General features: G+C 42.4%; 1 protein-coding gene across 1 annotated transcript in view; it reads right to left on the reverse strand.

Annotated features, from left to right (window-relative positions):
• Positions 1-2,106: 2,106 nt before the first annotated feature.
• LOC149169604 (NAC domain-containing protein 18-like) overlaps positions 2,107-22,619 on the reverse strand; it is a 51,996-nt gene continuing 31,483 nt past the window's right edge. The window contains exon 3 of the mRNA XM_089428745.1: positions 2,107-2,503. Coding sequence (XP_089284871.1) covers positions 2,387-2,503 — 117 coding nt within the window. The 3' untranslated portion in view covers positions 2,107-2,386. The remainder of the gene's footprint in view (positions 2,504-22,619) is intronic.

Genomic DNA, 22,619 nt, shown 5'->3' on the forward strand with positions numbered 1-22,619 from the left:
ATAAATAAAACCTTTATGCTATGTTCAACCCCCGCCCGGTCCGCTTGGCCCCTTAACCAATTTTTGGTGGCCCTCGGGCTGCCACGTGGTGGCCTCTGGTTGGGCCATGTGGCAGCTTGTAGTTGGCCACCAACCCAACAACCAGAAACTGACACATCAACGCCAATGAACCAAATAACATCCTAACACTTGGCGTCACTTGATTAGCCAAAGGACCCCAATCATAAGCACAGTCACTTTGCCATGTAGGCATGCCCAGTCAGCGCCATGTCAGTAGTATGGACTCCTGACTGGGTTGACTGCATATTTTTTTAAAATTCGCATGTTTGGAAAAACGAACATAACATGTTCCTGGGAGCATACAGAGTCTGTTTAGCATGAAATGAGTTGCCTCAGATTCAAGGTGACGAGCGCTACACATTCGTTCAGGTTCTACACCAATCCGAGAACTTTGAATTTTGAGAAAATTTTTGAGCACCTGATCACCAGGCAACTAAAAGTAGGAACTAGTCAACCCTTTCGTTTAGATGAACATTTTATCATAAAAAAATTAGATGTGAACATTGAATGGTGTAGGATGAACCTTAAAAAATGAAGTTGAACTAATATAAAGGCCCATTGATTGTGGTAAGAAGCACTTGATGGAGAATGCATAGGCATTCTAGTTCAACCACCCCTCTAGGAAATCTAATTTGATAACACGTGGAATGCCCTCTTGTTATTCTATATCTTCAACATGGTCAAATATTTCTAACATTTATACAACAATGTTTTTTGTGAATCCAGCTAACCTCCAAGGAAGATTTTCACTAATTAAAACATCAGTAGAGCCCAAGTGGGAGTACCTTACATGTACCCATGGATGAAAGTTGGCTTGCGCTAACATCCAAGGTGTGAATCATGTATTGGTATCAACTTAGGATTAATACTCTATAGGCTATGATAACAAACAATTTGACAAGGATAATGAGACTTGTGGTACAATGGAAAGTGTGAGAGTTAGTCAAAATAATATTTCCTTGTGGACTATGACTACCACCAATGAGATTTCCCAGCTTCATAAGTATGCATGCCATGTGTAGGATAAAATCAGGCTATGGTAGAAAAAATGTTTGATGAATTACCTACAATAAAAGTCCTTGATGAAATTCCTAATGTCAAGAAAATTATTTTTGTGGCCTTAATTTTGAGAGGGTTGTGCTAATCACAAGAAGTTCCCAAATGATGCAAGTCTCTCATAGGAAATCTTTTCGTTATGAATGAATTATGTGAGATCCTTTATCTTATGAATGAATTCTATCGATTTTTTCGTGTACACAAAGCATAAACTAGAGCTCATGCAAGGTATCCGTATAGACTAGCAATGGATTTTGTTTGAAGATAAACCACTTGATAGCCATTATATGTTGTTTGACTATAACACATGCAAAGACACACTTTAGTTTTATGCCTTATGTGAAAGAGAAATAGCCATGGAACACCTTCATCCTCAAAGATTGGTTCTTTCATAACATGTTTATTTCAAGGATAGCTACTTTCAACCCTCCTCTCTTAATGTGTTTATTGTGGAGAAATTAGAAGATGTGCCACTGCGTCTTGTTTCATGAATCATCTACAGTATTTACAAATTAAATAATTTTTTACCACCTACATTAGTCTCTCTCTCTCTCTCTCGCAAAAATGTCCAGGAAAATCCACCTGAAGGGATCACATCCCGTTGCTAATAACCTTGAAGGCAACGAGGAGAATTGACCTCCTAACCTCCCATTAGTGAAGTGTTTTAGCGACATAAAATCGACCAATTGAGCTAACAATCGAGGCTAGCACCTACATTAGACTTTTACTAATAGATCTATTCAAATTAGACAAAACTCTATGAAGTATTACCTATGCTCCAAAAGTTCTTTTTGTTATTCAATTTTCAAACTTAATTAATTATTAGGGAATTCTTGAAAAAGGTTCCTACTTTTTAAGGAAAAGTGAGATGGTTCTCAAACTTTGACCCTAACACTATATTTGGTTTCAAAATGCCAATTTCAACTTGTCACCTATATTTGCCTCAATAATTTTTGCAATTTTGTAGTCTTCGAATATATAGAGAAAATCTTCAATGAATTCTTAAAAATAATTATTCACTGTATTAAAGTGGATTTATTTACACATGGTTGTAATGTGTAGGCTTTGCGCAGACCAATTCATTGACGCTGCCGCTCTCCGAGGAATTTAGCGGGTGGGGAACTAGCTGGAGCGAGGATGCGGACTCCGCAGAAGACACGGCTGCGTTGTTGGCATCTGACGTGGCATGGCTCGGTAAGTTCTCCAAAGACGGTCTCTCGTTCAGAGGCAGCCTCGAAAAGGAACCGAATTTTGGCATTGCTGGTTTTTGTCAGGTGCGCTGCACGTCAGTAGCTGACGATGACGGGACCTCCAGCTGTGAGCACGAGACCATCCCCGGAGAATGATTCAGTTTCTGAAACAATCGGCACAGCACCCAATCGTCCAACTGATACAAAGGAAAGAGCAAATTAATTAGCCAGAAAACTTAAATTAACTTCTATAAATGTTATTGGATATGCAGGTTTAATTATAAATAAACACACCCAACTCTAATTATGGAATTGCAATATGAAATATTTTGAAAATCTGGGCTTATGCCTTATAAATTTTTTAAATATTTACAGTATTCTGAACTTTCTGATGGCTATTAATTAGATTGCACATGCAAAAATATTTTGGAAATCTACACTAAATTGATTTTTTTTAATATTTTATAATTTCTAGAATATACTAGAATCTGAAAGAGAAATAAAAAACTTCACTAATGTTCTATAATTTCTAGAATATTTTAGAATTTGAAAGAAAAATAAAAAAGTTCACTAATATTTTATAATTTCTAGAATATTCTAAAATTTGAAAGAGAAATGAAAAACTTTTTAGTCCCCAAAACAATTAAAAATTAAGAATGAAAAGGTATTTATTGTCACAAAAATAATTATAAATTAACACACTACTTTGATTAAGGAATTGTCAACTTAAAGTGATTGTACATTGTGAAATTTTTTGAAAATATTAGCTTATGTGACATATATTTCTAGAATCTTCTAGATCGTGTAATGACTTAGTGTAGATTAAATTGAAAAACAACTTTAAAAGTCATTTTAATTGAATTGCATATTCTAAAATATTGTGAAAATCTTCATTAATGTTCTATAATTTCTAGAATATTTTAAACAAAGATAGAAAACTTTTTATATCATGAAAACAGTTATAAATTAAAACAATTATATTTTCGAAATCAGAAAACAATAAAATGGTTAAAAAAAAACTTCTTTTAAAACTAGTCAATAAAACAAATTTATAAATTATATTTTCAAAATAAAAAACAAAACAATCTATCATGTCATGTTCAATACAATCTATTCTATCATTATCCTAACAAAAGTATTTACCTTTACAATATTATATCATCATAGTCATAAGCAAGTATTTATTTATGTTTTACTATTATAAAAACAAATATTTACTTTATTTAAAGCATAATTATGTTAAACACTATTTTGGACTAAATTAAATAACAGAGAAAAAAAAGGCAGTATAATATTACTTCAAATGAGCATAAAATTGTTAAATCTTACCCAAAATTATTAGAATTAAAAAATGGAATTATATATATATAAATAAAAGAGACAATGAGATACATTAATGAATCTACATTTGGGAAAAACAAATTAATGCTATAAAAAATTATAGTATCTTTCATTTTTTTCTTTACTTTCTCCATAACATATTATACATTTGTATTAAAATGGTATTCAAAATTTTCAATTTTTTTTACTTTCCAAAGAACGTATTAAACCTGGGTGGTATTCAAAATTAAGTTGCAATTGAGATTAAAGCCTTTTAAAAATCATTAAAAAGAAGTCATTTTCCTTTTTCAAGAGCATGAGTGGAAGTTAGTGAGCGGTGAGTTGAAGTCAAAGAGAGTGACCGCTGTAACGCAACTTCTTTTTATAGTCACCACCTTCAAAATGGGGTAAATCATGAGTAGATACAATTAGTTGCGAAATAGTCTATAACGCGATTTTTTGAAAGTTTTTCCAGCGGGTTTTTCCAGTCGAAATCCGGCAGGAATTTATTGGAATCGCAAGTTTGATAGCTAGTTTCTGCACAATGAAAGCGTCCCAGGGGTTTTCAAGGGTGCTGAATCCAAATATACAGTTAAAAAACCATTTTAACTACAACAAGTTGCAACACAAAAACCCTTACAAAAGCATATACCCCATGGAACCACCCTTTAGGGTAGATCACCATCGACCCAAGACCAAAGACCATCGACCCAAGATCAAAGATCAAAGACCAAAGGTCAGCTTAAATCAACAGAAGACCAAAGGTCAGCTTAAATCAACAGAAGACCAAAGGTCAGCTTAAATCAACAGAAGGACAAAGGACAAAGGTCAAAGGACAAAGGGCAGGGTATGGGGCAGCTCACAACCTGAAAAGCTTGGGATCTCAAAAAGTCTGATGACTTTAAGCTCATATTCTTCCCCAACTCCCAGACTGGTCAAAAAGTCTTGAAGGATATAATTAGGACATTCTAGAATGGCCAAATTATATCGTTTAAGGCACCCTTAAAGTTGGAGTAGATAGATTATACCTTTTATAAAAAAAGCATCTAATTTGGTCATTCTAGAGTCTTCCATCACCTTGATGGAAAACCGCATATCAGTTTTTAAGTATTTGGACAGCCGTGTGGTTGGGTGTTATGTCAGCTCCCCTCGGGACCACATTACAGTCTTACAGGTATTGAAATGTGGCAACCTCCGTTAGGAAGGGTCAAAGTTGTAATGTATCCTTAACATTCTAACATTATTTTTAAAATGATATGTTATTTTGTCCATCAAGGTCTAGGAAGACTCTAGAATGGCCAAATTAGATCGTTTAAGGCACCCTTAAAGTTTGAGTAGATAGATTATACCTTTTCTATAGTATACCTTGAAATAACCATATCATCTGGTCAATTTTAAGTATTTGGACAGCCGTGTGGTTGGGTGTAATGGCAGCTCCCTCGGGACCACATTACAGTCAGTAATAGCAATTGTGGCAACCTCCGTTAGGAAGGGTCAAGCTGCTGATTAATCTTTACATCCTAACATAATGCTTAAACAGTAAGGAGAATATGGATAACCTACGGTATAGTTTAACTCATTTGGACAGCCGTGTGGTTGGGTGTCATTTAAAGCTCCCCTCGGACCACATAATATTTCAACATCGTATTTTGTGGCTACCTCAGTTTGGAAGGGTCAAGCCGATTTGAACCATGACATTCTAACATCTGGGTTACCTCATAAAATTGGATTCTATGTTGCTATAGATCAAATTTTAATCTTCTACTCAGCAATAGGTCAAATTATAAGGCCACGTACGCTCCAACTGTCTTCTACTCCAATAACCTAATTAAGGAGGCACCCCTTGCTCAAAGTGTCTTCTACTCCAATAACCTAATTAAGGAGGCACCCCTTGCTCCAACTGTATACTTCCAGTAACCTAATTAAGGAGGCACCCCTTGCTCCAACTGTCTACTTCCAGTAACCTAATTAAGGAGGCACCCCTTGCTCCAACTGCACCGAACTCCAACTACCGAAGGTAGCTAGAATCAGGAAGGCTCTAGAATGGCCTAATTATATCGTATTTTCAACAAAAGGTATAATCTACCTATATTGAAATAAATCTCCATCTCCGTCCTCCGTCTCATCTCCGTCCTCCGTACAGGATTTATCCCTTACCGGATAAAGGGATAGGGGAGTGCGCGCTACACCATACCATAAATAATAGAAGTAGGATGCGGATCCAAGTACGAGCATTCACCTGTTTCGACACATCGATCGGTCTGATTCCGTTCATGGGCTCCACTCACTCCCATGATCGTCGATGATAAAACCACTTCTGTAAGATAAATACAATACTTATAGGGGGCCAGGCTACCTGGTGTCTAAGAACTTGAAGCCGCGAGACAGTGGATCGTTCTGAGCTAACTCTCTATTTAACCTGGCACCTGAAGCGAATATAGTGGATAGGTAAAGCCTCCTACGAGTCCATTTCATTCCGGGCCTACACGCGAGTAACGGGGCCGTTCCATTTCAGAATCCTCGATGAGAGAGTGCTTTCACGCCTCAAAGTGCACACAGCAGGAGGCCCCTAGGGGAGCACCCTAGATATCGTCCCTTGGGTATGCCCCTGGACCAATCATAAGTGAGATCAAACAGCCACAAGGCTGCCCCGTTAGATGATAATGGAGTAGAATCCATTCTATCTTCATTGATACACATTCCGCGGATGGTGTGCTTACTTCACCGTTAGTCAGTGAGGGAACTCAAGCCCACCATGAAACGCAGAACCACGGGGAAACAGCGTTGAACCACTTTATTTCCAAAGTGTTTTTCCAATGAACCTTTCTGTTGGGGGCTGAGACTTTACCACGGTCAAGTCGCGGGCGGGGGCGCATAAATAAGGTCTGACACTTACTTCAGTGGGCTCGCTTCGCTAGGTCCCACTATGAACTATTCGATCAGTGATTTCGTCGATCAAATCCATTGTAAGATAGCCTTGCTGGCTGTGAGAGTAGGTAGGGAGGTTATAGCAAGCAGGTAAGTTATAGCAAGCAGGTAGGTAAGTGATAGCAATGCAAGCTCCCAGGTGTCTTAGCAAGGCAGGATGCATGCATGCTTGATGTATCGGGCGGGGTTGGTCTGCTTTAGCTCTTCGGTCCAGTCCAGCCAGGGTTGGTCTGCTGAGTTTCGTAGGGTGTAAACGCGGGTTTCTTTACAACGCGGACTGCGGTCACTATCTCCAGCGAGCTCTACGCTCCAGCAGTCACTATCTCGCCCTATGCTCCTCCAGTGGTAACTCTCTTTCTATCTCCAGCGCACTCCAGCAAGTTCCGTTCTTTCACGTTAGCGCTCCAGACTTATATTTCGCGTTAGCAGTGCAGACTTCCCGGGCACGATTGCATGCAGGTTTTAGTAAGCATGATGGGTAGGGGCTACGGACTTCTGCACAGCATTCAGGGTTTAGTGAGCATGATGGGGATAGTAGGATATGCACCTCCCACCACCATTCTTGGCTGGCTGTTCTAGTCGGCAGGGAAAACAACAATGCTGGCTGTGAGAGTAGGTAGGGAACTTAATCAAAGTGAAAGGGTAGTTCATTCAAGCATTTCCTATCTATTCGCCCACCCAGAACCTCAAAGTGGGAAGGGCCACAGATATTGCTGCTCTGCGAAGGCAGAATGACATATCTCGTATGGCACTGACCGGCGGCTATCGATGATCTCCCGACAATGACTGTTTCCCGCCTAGTCGAGTAACCAAGCTGAGAAGTCCAACCGATGGTGAGGGATTTATTGCTCACCTTCCCAAAGAGGTGAGGGACTCGGCCGAGGTTACGAGCGAGAGGAGGGCGTTAAGCCCGTCTCGACCAAAGTAGGTCTTCCTTGCTCGCATTAAGCGGGCATTGTATTTCTAATAATGATTACTTAAGAATAACTACAAGCATTAAGTCTGATAGTCGTCTCCCTTCTTCCTTGCCGAGGGCTGTCTTTATAAGCTTGCTTACTTTCTCCGCTGTTGGATTCGTAAGGTAGGTCTCCCCAGCTTACTCACTTGCATGCTTATGGATCGGGAGCTCACTCTACCGGCAGGGATAGGGACAATAAGAAAGACTACTAACTCGAGGAAGCTACTGAGCTCAGTGGATCGGTCACTAAAGCTTTCTTACCTACCGGACTACTATCACTTAGAGCTAGCCCTTACTGACTACTATCATGAATTAACTATATGTCTTCCGCAACAAGTTACCCTTTGAAGCTGTCTGTATTTATATATATGCACATAGTATTTAGAACTCTTAAGCTTGCCTGCCTTACCTTACTCTATTGCTATTGCTTTTATTCTTATCCCTTTTCTCGAGCTACTTCGTTCTTTGGTTTCACTAGCTGGACGAGGGGCTTTGGTCTTGCTGCAATAAATTACCCTCGCATTCATCTGGCTGCATTAGCTGAGTAGAGTCCCTCCATTGCTTTGGCTAGTTAATAAATAAAGAAATAATCGTAATAGCTCCCCTGCTCGCTCTCCTGCTTTATAGATAATAACTCCATTGCTTAGGGGGTATGGTTTCTAAAGATGAAGACTTTATAATCAGAGTCACTGCCTGGCTTATCGCTCCCTGGCCTGGCTTAAGTTACGGGGGCAGCTGGGATTGGTTCAGACAACAGCTGCCAATAGGTCTGACTCTCTTCTCTGGTCTCCCTCAGACTAGTTCAGGAATAAAGTATGGATTGCATTGCATACAGGAGGTATGCTTTTCTTCCTTGCTTAGAGCTACTTGCGTACTGGATTTGTGAACAACTAGCGTGAGGTGCTGTGCTGTGGTCGATCGATCCTAGGAACAAAGGCATATTCTACCTATGTGTCTGGCTAGCCCTAAAGCGTGTTGGTATCCCTTGCTCTTGCTTAGGGCATTCTGTATATACATCATTACGGGATAATCAGTACTCTATATAAGTGCTTCTGGCTTCGCCGAACAAGTTCCCCTCACTCTGATAAGCAGCTTGGCTTCATGCTGGTATGCTTGTCTTCCTTGCCTGCTCGCTTCCTTCTTCTAGCAGTCTCCCTTGCTTAAAGGAATACAACAGGAGAGCTTGCTCGAATTCATTCAATAAGCCAACGGGACTAATCCAATGGGGAATCAAGGGGAATAATCCACGTGAAATCCATAAACGAGAGATCAACATAGAGATCAACATATTGTGGTGTGGAGATCAGGAAAACCTGCTCAATACAATACCTTTCTCAATTGTCAAAACTTCATTTTGCTTTTTATGGGAAAACCACCACAACATCGGGGCACATAAATGGATTTGATTCTTACTGAACACTATGCCCTTTTTTTCATGTCGTTTACCTAGGGGCAGCAAGATGCTGTCGATTGCTTTGAGGTTGAAGGAAGGGAAGGAGGAAGAGGGGCCACCCCACATAGCCAACAAATTCGGACCAGGCGCCAAGTTCGCTTGGAACTTTCCTGAATCAGACATTCATCGGAGCGTAGTGACACCCACCCACCATGCCCAGTTCGAGACGTGTGAACTGTTCTCGATACACCGTTTGAAGAGTTGATTGCTTGCTTTCTTGCACTTTCGGGGCAACAGACGGAAGCCACACGAGATAGGCGTTGAATAGAGGACAACCTCACCACTGGCCGAGAGGAAGGATAGGGCCACGATACCCCACTAACCTTCACCACTCAATGCTGGTACTTGATGCCAGGAGTCAATGTATTCTCTTAAGGCTTCTTGTCGTGGACTACAGCTTAAGGCATGGGGAAAACTAATCAATATGGATTTGATTATTGAGTAAGAATTCCATTTCATGAGGTTTCTCTAAGCCGGGATGCCGTCATTAAGACATTGTACATGTTTGTCACTATACGACGTTGCATCTCTACGACCGGAGGGGCTCATACGAGGTTACGAGTGTGAGGTTTCACTTTGCCATTTTAAAGAGGTAGGTGATCCTTAGCACCCACCCATATACTAATTAGCATATCCTAATGAGCATATACACTTTTCCACCCTGACCAGCCTCTCCTCTTTAGCCAACCAAGTCCACCAAGGCACCAACAAATAGAGACCAGACACCTCAGGGATAAGGGACTATAGAGCTATTCAGAGAGGGGAGGTTGTTGAGCCAAGTTCCCACCAGCAAATGGAGATAGTGAGGTTCACCCAACCCAACCAAGTAGGCACGGATAGAATACGGAATCTTCTGCTGATGCTGCCATATAGGATAGGCCAGAGGGAGGAGTATAGTCCCCAGTGTGAGAGGCACCCCGATTACCCAACTTATCCATGTAGGTTTTTTCCCACCAAAGTCCCCTTTATTAGTTCAAATACGTGAAAGCCTTTATGTTGGGATATATACAACATATGATACTGCATATATACGTGATACTTGCATCAATGGCTAGAGCTAAAGCTCTCTATCTTATACCTAAGGCAGTCTCTCCTCTATGGGCTAGTAGTAAGGCTTTGTACTAATCCAATCCAATGGGGTATATTACTCCTAAGTTATATCCAATGGGGCATCAACAAGGGGAATAATCCAGATCATAGATGTCATTTTATTCCATTCCATATTTCCAAGAAGTGTACTAGCCATATGGACTTCCATAAGGTCTTAGGCCATACTACTCACTATACTATGTGGACTCCTTCCGGTAGGTCTGAGCAATAAGAGTACTAGCTCTAAAGAAGACTGTAGTAGTCTCTATCCATTCTACTTGCTTTACGTATTGCCTTAGTAAGCTCTCCGTAAGGTACTAGCCATAAGGTAGAGTAGAGAAGTAGTCCCACTTGTAACCTTCCGAAGTGGCATTCACGCTAGTCAGGTAGTGTCTTTCATGCTGTGGTTGTTAGTCTGGGAGGTGGGTGAGGTAGTACCGGTTTGAGGTGCGCCATTCCCCTTACTCCTTCCTTTCTCTACGTGAGAATCGCATCGAGACGTCCTCGCCCTGATGGCGGCCCTCACCAGAGGACCTCACCATATGAATAGTGAGTACCTCCGGACCTTATGGTCGAGCGAGAAATCGATGGTGGCGATGGCAGCCTTATTAGTCGAGCGTTCGTACCTCTCCCATAAGTCGAGTCACTAACGTACCTCACCCTGCCTTCCTTGCACTAGGAAGCGCAAGCCCCTCCGGGACCTTGATGCTTATTGGGCCTCTCAAATAAGTAACTAAAAAAGCGTGCTCCGCATCCTGGGGATTGGGGTGGGTGGGTAAATAGTGCTTTTGGTCGAGCACCTAAAGGGACGGAGTCACTCACTATTCATATGGTGAGGTCCTCTCCTTATCAGTCGAGCCTGCTTACGCATCCTTATCAGTCGAGCCGATGGCGGCCTTATTAGTCGAGCGTGCTACGCACCCTGTCGGTCCTCTCTTTTGGGGGAGGGGCCTACCGGGCCTCGGTGATTGGATTCGAGAGAGCGTAATTACATATATAATATATCTCATGAATGACTGGCAGCCTCTTACTTCTTGGCTTGGTCGGAAATGATATATGTCATGACGTTCTCGCTGGATGAATGAGGGAGATTCCAAGCATTCATTATATATGTAATTATGCATTTCAATTGCCCTACCTTTTGGTTTTGGGTGGGGGCGTTGCTCAATATTCCAAAACCGCCGCCAACGTAAAATGGCCAATCTTTCTAGGGTGAGCAAGCGAACTCTCGACGGAGGCCGCCATCGAAAGATGTTCAAACCGCCCGTAAAATGGCCAATCTCGTAGGAACGTAGTCGCTTGTCCGCATCGGGCAAGGGAGAAAGTCCTAAACCGCCGCCATAGTGAGTACTTCTCCCGTTGGTCGAGCCAGCTTTCGCTTCCTCTCCTCGACCTCGTAACCTCTCCGTTGTCGAGAGTTCGGCAAGCTCACCCTCACCCTACCGGTCCTCTTTCTTAGATCTTAGGGTTTTCACACGAAACCAAATCGAACCCCTGCCGTGGGAGTTTGTATATTTCTTTCCCATTCAATCCCACGGTCCGTACCCAAATGATTCGCCTCCGCCCTTCCATTTGGTTCGTGCACCCGGTTAAAAAATAAGTTCACCTTAGGCCTCGTTGATATCCGGGAGGACAAGCCTTAGATCCTTTATAAGTCAAGTCTGTTGCTCATCCCCGGGCCTGAAGGGTCCTCTCCCATCCTTATCGGTTATGGGAGACTGTCACATGCAGGAAGGTTGAACCCAGAGTTAGTGGCTTTGGCTTTGGCTGTAACCATAAGGTCGGCGAGGCAATCCCGCCTGGCCTAGAATGGTTCCGCTGTCATAATGAGTGTTGCGGGATGTCGAGCCGCGGCGTAGTTCCGAAGAACGTAGTACCGGAGGAACGGAGCCGACCCATACTCCCTCTGAAAGCCCTCACCATCGGAATAGTGAGTGGCTCCGCCCCTGAATTTGAAGAATCTGAAGAAGAATTAGAATCTGACTCAGAATCCGAATCGGACTCAGAATCAGAATCGGACTCAGAATCAGAATCGCAAGAATCAGAATCGTGCACCCATCGAGGATACGTCCACCCTTACCCTAAATCTGCCATCCTATGGAAAAACTTTTCACTGTATGCCTGTAGGCAGGGCGTATCACCACCGGATGATGGGAAGAGGTCTACCAGCGTACCCATGGAAGAGGCGGAATTAGAGCCTAATAATGGAAAACGGATGAAAGTATGCAAGCAAGCGGGTGACACGAGATATATTGAAGTAGGATTGCTCACCCAGTAAGGACAAGGACGAGTAATCCTTAGCATATTGGAGGTGGAGAAAGGCACGGAGATTAGTTAGCCAGCCAGCTAGGACCTATGGGTGTAAGGTTGCACCCCCTCAATAAAAAAAGAAGAAGGATCAAGCTAACAGAGTCGTGCCAATCTCATTCCGTAAGAGAAATCAATAGTTGAACTAATAGAAGTCAAGGGGTTCTACCCACCTTACCACTTGCGATGGCTGTGGACAGGAGCGGTGATGTGAGTGAGAATTGGGTCTGCCCACCAATAAACCTGTCTTTTTTGTTTTTTTCATAAGTAGTGGTAGATTGTTCCCTTTCCTGACCGAGGAGGACGATCCTCCCCAACTGTTTTCTTCAGAGCCCGCTCGGGTTGCCGAAGTCTTCGCGAAAGCCCTTTCCGCGAGAGGGATGATTTATCCTTTTACGGGCTGCTTCCCTCGAGCAGCAGGTTTGGAGTATATCCTCTTATTCCTTTGCGTGCACGGGCTTATCCCGCCGTGCCAACCTTTTGATTGTACGCCATTCGACTTATCCTTATGCGCCCACTGAGGTTGCGGTTTTTATCACCGACATGGTTGTTCGATGCGAGAGCTTTTGGGACTCTCGGTCACCGTGGTCAATGAGTTATGTGAGTAATTCGAGATATTATATATGTAATTATGGTCATGATCGAATTCATGACGATCGCTTTGCCTGAATGAGATAGGTAATTACGCTTTAGCAGATCATGCATATATTATATATGTCATTATGCAATTATGGTTATTTCATTCTAAAATGCTAGATCCATTCTTATTATATGAGATTATTACTTGGACTTCAACCGACTCGAGTCCAACACCTCCAACATCATAGAGAGGGTCCGGCCCATGCAATGCAGCTCGAGGGGGGAGAAAAGGTAGGGGGTAAAGTATCTGCCTCACGCACCTTCTTTCGAATGCCGGCAGCCTTCATATTCATATATTATATATGTCATTACGGTCATGATCGAATTCATGACGATCTCCCTGCCTGAATGAGATAGGTAATTACGCTTTAGCAGATCATGCATATATTATATATGTCATTATGCTATTTTGAGAGATCGAATTGTGAACTTCTTCCATCCGGACCTTCTCTCACTCACATCTCTCTGGTCATGTATGAAATGACATATATAATGATCAGTCATAAATCTCTCTCCTTGCACTAGGAAGCGCAAGACCCTCCGGACCTTCTCTCAATCGACGGGTATCAATCAATAATATCCCAGGTCTCCGGTTGTGTCCGTATTGGACTATTCCGAAAGTCAGGTCAGTGCCACAGGTTCTTCTCAAGCATCAACATCAAAGAGCTCCAATGCCCTTACTTGAATCTAATCTAAGGAGGTCGATGTCCATTCAAAAGGGGAATTGATAGAGTCAGATGAATGCGCAGGGGATTCTTACTAAGACTAGCACCGGATTTTCCACATGCAGTTGCAGAATTAGCACTCTCGGATTCATTCTTCCTAACAACAGGGGATTGATTTTCCCACTACTAGAACGAGGCATCACCTAGGGAGTGAGTAAGCAACAGCCAAGCCGAGATGGGTTGATGTAACCAAGCAAAAGGGCCCTTCACTGTGCCTATTTGTCAATCCTAAATAGGGTTGTACATATCATTCATTAGTATTTCTAAATATAGAAATAGGTTCAAGTGCTCCCAAGTCCCAATATATGTCATTACGCTTCAAAACCTCCGCCTCCTCTCCTTATCAGTCGAGCCCCCTAAAGGGTCCTGAAAATGCTATAATAGGACCTTTAGGTGCTCGACCAAAAGCCCCCCCCACCCAATAAGTAAATTGAGGGAAAGATGTGAAAACCTCCGCCAAAGCATATATTCTCTATGTCATTATGCATGAATTATATATGTCATTACGCCATCTCGCCGAGGTGCACATCTCTATCTCTACCTAAACTACCATATGCTCATATATAACTACCACCATTTCACCGGGCTATCAATTAGGTACGTTAGTGACTCGACTGATAAGGATGCGTAAGCAGGCTCGACTGTTAAGGAGAGGACCCTCACCATATGAATAGTGAGTGACTCCGTCGATGGCGGCCTTGACAGTCGAGTGTGCTAACGCACCCTTTAGGGGGCTCGACCATTAGGACCTTTAGGTGCTCGACTGTTAAGGATGCGTAAGCAGGCTCGACTGTTAAGGAGAGGACCCTTTAGGGGGCTCGACTGATAAGGAGAGGAGAGGGAGAGGAGAGGATGCGTAAGCAGGCTCGACTGATAAGGAGAGGACCCTTTAGGGGGCTCGACTGATAAGGAGAGGAGAGGGAGAGGAGAGGATGCGAAAAGCACGCTCGACTGATAAGGAGAGGACCCTCACCATATGAATAGTGAGTGACCCCTCACCATATGAATAGTGAGTGACTCCGTCCCTATGAAGAAGTAAGGGCCCTCACCCATATGATGAGTGAGCGTTAAAACCCTCTCCTGGACAGTCGAGTGTGCTTACGCACCCTCACCATATGAATAGTGAGTGACTCCGTCGATGGCGGCCTTGACAGTCGAGTGTGCTAACGCACCCTTTAGGGGGCTCGACTGATAAGGACCTTTAGGTACTCGACCCCAAGGGAGAGGATGCGTAAGCAGGCTCGACTGTTAAGGCCGCCATCACCTTTAGGTGCTCGACCATAAGGACCTTTAGGTGCTCGACTGTTAAGGATGCGTAAGCAGGCTCGACCATAGCCCCCCCACCCAATAAGTAAATTGAACCTTTAGGTGCTCGACCATAAGGACCTTTAGGTGCTCGACTGTTAAGGAGAGGGAGAGGAGAGGGAGAGGAGAGGAGAGGAGGGGCAGTCACTTATTGTCTTGGTCGGCATTCATTATATACGTAATTACGTCATTCGAGATATGTCATTCTGCCTTCGCCGAGTAGCAATCTTGTGAAACCACATGCTCATATATAACTAACTACCACCATGCCCAGGTACGTTAGTGACTCGACTGATAAGGACCGGAGGCGCTCGACCATAGGACCTTTAGGTACTCGACCATAAGGGAGAGGGAGAGGATGCGGAGGCAGGCTCGACTGTTAAGGATGCGTAAGCAGGCTCGACTGTTAAGGAGAGGACCCTCACCATATGAATAGTGAGTGACTCCGTCGATGGCGGCCTTGACAGTCGAGTGTGCTAACGCACCCTTTAGGGGGCTCGACTGATAAGGATGCGTAAGCAGGCTCGACCATAGGGAGAGGACCTTTAGGTGCTCGACCATAAGGGAGAGGAGAGGAGAGGGCATTTGCGTTTTACGGCTACTTGAAAAGGCCCAAGCACTCCTATCTGCTTTTTCCAGTCCTTCCTTTCCGCCGTTCCGTTGGACCACCCACTCCCCTTCCTTGGTTCTTGGTATATTGGTTCCCGGTCAAAGCCGGTCGTTCGCCGTGAAAGCAAGCAAGATAGGATGAAGACATCCGTCTCGTAAGATGGGTATGAGTATAGTATATGTACTCAGAGGTCACTTCGACTGGGCTGCCCGCTGACTGAGGTAAGCGATCTGTCTTAAAGAAGAAGATTGGCAGGGTGAAGAATGATTGATTCTATTAGCCAAAGGTGTAGAGTAGTCAGATCAAGGGCTTAGCGCCAGAGAAGAAGCTAGCCAAGATTGGTAAGTCTAGAATAGAAGAAAGAGTGCTTATGACTGACTCCACCAACTCCAAGGAAGAAGGGAAGCAAAGCTTAAATAGAAGTAGATGAAGGGAATAAGGAAGTGCCCCCAGAAGGAAAGGGGAGGAAAATGCCACGGGTTTGCAGACAGCGGTCCCTTTTGTACATTTGCTGAGGTGCGAGATGCGCTTCTTTAGTGCCCCAAGAGAAGAGAGGGCTTTAGGACTGAGACTGAATAGGGGGAAGGCTAGGGGAGCTCTACTGAGTTGGAGAGGGTGGGACGTTAGTTCAAGTTCGAAAGGACAAGGACCAGGATTTTCTTTCCAGGTCGATTGAAGAATCTTTCTTCCTCCTTTTTCAATGTAGCCCTTATCTTACAGTCAGTTCATTGAAGAAAGTACTATGAGATTGGGATAGAAGTAAGGGTAAAGGAAATTCTAATGAAAGTGCTGGCGCTATAGTCAGTCATTCCCCTTTGCCCATGCCTTTTAGGAGTGCCCCTGGTGCTAGGAGAAGAAAGCCAGCTAAGCAACTAATCAAGTAAGCTAGTGACTCATTCAGTCCAAGGGGATATTCTATATTAAGAAAGGGTCAGGGAAGTTCAATAAAGTAAGCCAGGTTCTTTCTCCCACGGGGAAGGTTGTCTTTTAAGCCAGTAGTAAGTAAGCCTATGAGCCTTGGAGGAGTAGGGAAGGTGATTCAAACCTAGCCCTGCGCTGACGAATAAGCTCAGTGCCCTCAAACCCTGCGGATAGAGCTAACATAAGTTTCTTACTCCCAAGTGCTAGTTTTGTAGCAAGAGCTAGTCATTCCCACGTGCTATCAAGTAAGGCGAGAAGGTGCCAGAAGTTGCAAAGTAAGCGTAAGTATGCCTTGTAGAAGTAAGGAGGGTTCTTTTGCCACGGGATAAATAGAGGAAGCGCGCTCAGTCCCCAGGATCTTTCATATTCATAAGTCAAGTCAGGTTCTAGAGTCAGCGTTGTAGTCATTCCCTCGTGCTGTATGGGCAAGCAAACCCTGCCTTTGAGTTGTAGGAGTTAGCCTCGTTCCCTACCTACCCTCTTTTCCAGTAGTTAGTAAAACGCTCTCTCAAGTAAGGTAAGGAAGGGGATCCTAAGAGTAAGGATAGGATTGGGATAAACCATCTATCAAGTCAGCCCTACGCTCTAACCAGTGAGTCAGTCAGCCTGCTATCGTACCCCTTTTTCTATCTATACTCTCGTTCGAGTCAGTCATCAGTTTCAGTTCAAAGTTCCCAGGGATGATCGTAAGTAATGGGACAGTAAGCAACCCCTATCTCCCATGCAAGCAAGTAAGCCATAGCTAAAACCCCTGGATAGAGTATGGGAAGAAGAAGCTTTCAAAGGCTAGAGTAAGCAAGGTGATAGTAACCCGCGCGTTAATCTCTTTTGCTAGAGGTTCTGACTTTACTTGAAAAGGAGAATCTAAAGGAAGTAAGGAAGAAAGAGAAAGGGACCTAGCGGGAAAGATTCTACAGACCTTACTCCCACTTATACCCAAGGAAGAAGTGTGATCGCCGTCCGCGAACCTCATACCACGATAGCCAACTCCTCTATTGACGAGAACACCGAAATGCAGAAGCGTCCTTATATTCCCGAAAAGAAAGGAAAGCATTTGCTTGTCCCGCGTAGGGCAAGGAAAAGGACAGAGAGAAGGCAAGCTCTAAGCGTTTGATTCCCACTCTCTAGAGGTTCGAGTTGAGTTTACGCTTTTGAGTTCCATCTAGTGAAACAAAGAAGTGAAGAAGATAAGTTCAGAGGGGAAGGAAGAAGGGTTACTTAATCTCTTTTGCTTCTCATTTAGTTGGGGTACCCTATTGAATGCCATAGTATAAGATGTTATCCCCCCTAATCATGAGAAGGAGCATAAGTTCGTGTAATAAGAGAGCTTAGACGATCTGAGGTTCCCGTCTCTCCGGCTCCATTTCGGTGCACGATTGGAGAGCTCATTGGGCCCGACCGCTTTCTCGCTCTACTATCTTAGACTGCCTTCTGCACATTATCCTAGTTTCAAATCCTTCTGGTGATAGCATGGGATACCGGCAGTGACCTTAGTATGCTTTCTCACTTGGCTATCTCCCGTTAGGATCAGACATAAGGTTCAAGGGAATCGAACCCTTCTCCAGTATCCTATCGCCGGATGCTGATGCTCCCTCTCGCATAAAAGAGATTTCCGTTTCATTATCACATCTCACTTCTTCTCTAAAGCAATTTCACTTGCCAACTCTCAACCCCCGGCACTCCGTCCTGTCTTTGAAGTCTATTGCCTAAACCCTGCGCCAAACAAGAGTCGTGAAATAGAAAGCTTTGTTTTTTCCCTTATTCTCTTTAAACCAACCCTTAAGCCCTTCTTTAAAGCCTAAACAGGACTTCTCCCTATTCTGTTTCGTAGGGAAAGGAAGAAGAGTCAAAACTGAGGCTAAGTACCGGATGAAAGAAGCTCGGCAAAGACTATGACGGAAAGGTTTGGGTATTGGGGTTGGGGGATAAGCCCGAATATGATCGACCAAAAAAGCCAAGGTTCGGAGATTCCTCGCCAAGGTCTGAAGATGCTAAGGGATCTGAAAATGCTATTAAATAGGGAAAGGGGGTAGTTATTCCAGTCTAATAGCATTTATCTATGCCCTTTCCATTGTAAGCTAAGAAAGTAGACATGCCCTACGCGTGGGAAAGAAACCTAATCGCTACAGGTGAGCATTTCCAGCCAGCTATGCTGCAGTTCTGGTGGAAGGTTTTTTCAGTATTGTAGTTCAGAATAGACCTTCTTAGATTATGTACCCGGGGGTGGTAATGATAAATTGGAACACCTACTACGGACGGCTTTGAATAGTAACTAACTATAAGTGTTTGCGGGGTATTCATGCCATAGCGTATCGGTTCGTCTTGCCGGCCTTACGAACCTATTATTCTTTCCCACCGACACTTCTCTTCTGGCTGTATTTCAGGCTTCAAGCCGGGCCTTATAGCCCGGCCCATGCTATGTCAAGTGTAATTAGGTCCTCTCACTAGCTAAACTCTCAAACCGATACGGAAACATCGGATTATTCATGAATGTCATCTATCCCTCTCTCTAAGGCTTCTTTGAGCTAGCAGGGGTATGGATTTCCGAAACCAACCTCTTAGACTAGACGCCCCCAGACGCTCCCACCTGTTGAAATCCGCTTTCAGAACGTAGGCTGGCCTCTTCGCAACAAGGGAAGTAAACTTTTTTTACGTGTTATTATGATCTGCTGACACGGAAAGTAGCTAAACTCATTTGCCCAGACCCGGATGCGTTTTGGGTCTCAACGAGGCAATTCTCCGCTTTTTATTGGGTCAACTTACATGTGATCGATCGAGCTAGACTTTATGAATGAGTTTGAGTTGGGCTTACGAGCGAATCACCCTTTCACCTATTCTAGAGTAGTACTAAATACCTAGTCTAGAAAGTCTCTCCCCACTGGCCTTCGCTCTATCCTTCGCACCAGCCTCAGACGCTAATGCCACTAGCTAGCAGACAGCGAAAATCGCCTTCTCTCTCCTATCCCCGCTGGCATGTCAATCAGTAACCTTCCCCCTTTTTATAGAAAAGGAGGGCTCCTTTTGTCTGTTCATTCAAATGGGATATGAAACTAACTGACGTTCTATTGATCGAGCTAAAGCTAAAGCGAAAGCGTTGAATTCGTCGATTCGAGATTAGGGATCAATCAAGAAGGATATTGCGGCTTGGACCGACTTTCCTGTGTGCGCTGCTTACTCCTTGTTTGGTCAGTTGGACCCGCGTAAGTCAATATTTCAGTGATCCTACTCACCCCACAGGAATCACGCAATGCGCTTTCTTCCCCACCATCCCTGCCTGCGAGCCTAGGAGCGCTTAGCTTTGATACTGATGGTAGCATAGCGTATTCGCGTAGAAGACACCGAGGCAAGGAAGGGAGGTAAGAGTAGCAGCGACGGGGACAGAGATAACAGCAGTGGCAAAGAGAGTTTTCGTAGACTCTTCCTTATAGTAAACACCTTACCTTGGCGAGTATAAGTGGAAAAGAGCAGTCGTTACGCCGATGAAAGCCAGAACCCTAGATGCAGAGCAGTCGTAAGGGGCGTTGCGTATGCGTGAGGTGCATCTAGCCTTAACCCTTGGGCCAGTTAAGAGAGTCAGTCTTCTTCAGTATCCCATCTGTCTATTAGTCAAAGCGGAATCACAACTGTCTCACGAAAGAAGGGTCTCCAGCAGTGTATTCATGGTCACTCCAAACATAGGATTTTCGGCATATACCATTGAAGAGTCGCTTTTCCTTTCCGCGTGCAGAGGGGATATCTTGAGTTTAGTATTCATCCGCTAGTGGAAGGCGTCGAAGGTTTAGCCTAGCCCAGAATAACCTCTTGGAGTTGGAGGAATAACCGCAGTTAGGTGCCTAGCCTGGAATGCTTGCAAAGTAGCTAGGCCTGTCCTCGTTCTAGTAGTGGGCAAATCAATCCCCTGCTGTTAGGAAGAATGAATCCGAGAGTGCTAATTCTGCATCACAGTTCTCAAAGACTAGGATTGCTTCCCCTCTGTTCCCGACGGATTTTTATCAGAAAAATGTCAAAAATATTTATACGACGACCAGACATTTCCTGTAGGCTTTGCGCAGACCAATTCATTGACGAGTCGCTGCTGCTCTCCGATGAATTTAGCGGGTGGGGAACTACCTGCAGCGAGGATGTGGACTCCGCAGAGGACACGGCTGCGTTGTTGGCATCTGACGTGGCATGGCTCGGTAAGTTCTCCATAGATGGACCCTCGTTCAGAAGCACCCTCGAAAAGGAACTGAATTTTGGCATCGCTGGTTTTTGTCGGGTGCGCTGCACGTCAGTAGCTGATGGCGACGGGACATCCAGCTGTGAGCACGAGAGCATCCCGGGAGAATGATTCAGTTTCTGAAACAATCGGCACAGAACCCAATCGTCCAACTGACACAAAGGAGAGAGCAAATTAATTAGCCCCAAAACTTAATTCTAGTTAACATTCTATAAATTTTATTGGAATTACAGCTTTACTTTTAAGGTTACTGGAAATACAGGTTTACTTTTAACGTTGTTTGGTTTTTGGAATGAAAATCTGTTAGATGTTCAAAATCTGTAATCATTTAGCCCTGCAATATTCTGGAAATTTGTCACTTCTGTTTATTAGATTTCCAGTATAAAAAACTATATCCAATTAGATTTCGGAAACAGAATATGTAATGATTTTGAAAAATTTGTCACTTATGTTTAGATTTTCAGAATAAGAAATTATATCCAATTAGATTCCAAAACAGAATATGTAATGATTTTGAGAATTTGTCACTTATGTTTATGTTTATTAGACTTCCAGAGTAAGAAATTATACCCAATTAGATTTCCAAAACAGAATAGGTAATGATTTTGATGAATGTACATTTTGAAATATTCTGTAAATCTGTTACTCAAGTCTTTTTTATAATTTGTAATTTGTCTTGTTACTTGAGGTTTTTTTATAATTTGTTTTTTCCTGTAGTGGAAAACTATTTTATATTTTTAAAATATACTCTAAATACAGATTAAATATAATGTTATTTTAGAAGTCATTTTAAAATAGTTCCACATTTTGAAATATTTTGACAATTTTCACTCCTATACTATAAATTCCTAAAATACTCTTTAATGGGATTGCAGATTTAGAAATATTTTGGAAATCTTCATTAATGTTTTGTAATTTCTAAAATTTGAAAAAAATAAGAAGCTTTTTATTATCTTGAAAACAATTATAAAAGAATTTCATTAATGTTCTGTAATTTTTAAAATTTAAAACAAAAATAGAAACCTTTTATCATCTTGAAAACAATTATAAATTAAGAAATAGAATTTTTTTTTTTTTTTTTTTCTTCCGGAAAACAATTATAAATTCACACATCTTCTATTATGGAATTAATTGTTAGTTTGAAGTAATTGCACGTTCTGAAAATCTTGAAAACAATTATAAATTCACACCTTTGATTATGGAATTAATTTTCATTTTGAAGTGATTGCCCATTCTGAAAATCTTGATTTATGTCTTATAGATTTCTAGAATATTGTAGACTATGCAATGACCTAGTGTACATTAATTAAAACACAGCTTTAAAGATAGATTCTGGAATATTTTGGAAATCTTCACTAATGTTCTTAATTTCTAAAATATTTTAAAATTTGAAACAAAAATGAGAGTTTTTTATTGTCCAAAACTAGAAAATCATTATAAATTAAGAAACAAATTAACACACACCTTTGATTATGGAATTGTCATTTTAAAATGATTACATATTCTGAAATATTTTGAAAATAGCTTATGTCCTATAGATTTCTAAAATACTCTAGACTCTGCAAGGGTAATGTAGGCTAAATTAAAAAACAACTCCAAATATCAAATACCAATTTAATTGGATTGCAGATTCCAAAATATTTTAGAAATCTTCATTAATATTTTATAATTTCTAGAACATTCTAAAATTTGAAAAAAAATGAAAAACTTTTTATTGTCCAGAAAATAATTATAAATTAAGAAATACAAATTTTTATTTATTTATTTATTTATCTTTAAATTAAGAAACAAACCTTCCATTAAAAAAACTCAATTTCAAAATAAATCTAAATAAATTTG

This window comes from Pinus tabuliformis, chromosome 4_2 (genome assembly GCF_031772625.1).
Source record: "Pinus tabuliformis cultivar Carrire ecotype Pingquan chromosome 4_2, CPIR1, whole genome shotgun sequence".
Classification (NCBI taxonomy): domain Eukaryota; kingdom Viridiplantae; phylum Streptophyta; class Pinopsida; order Pinales; family Pinaceae; genus Pinus; species Pinus tabuliformis.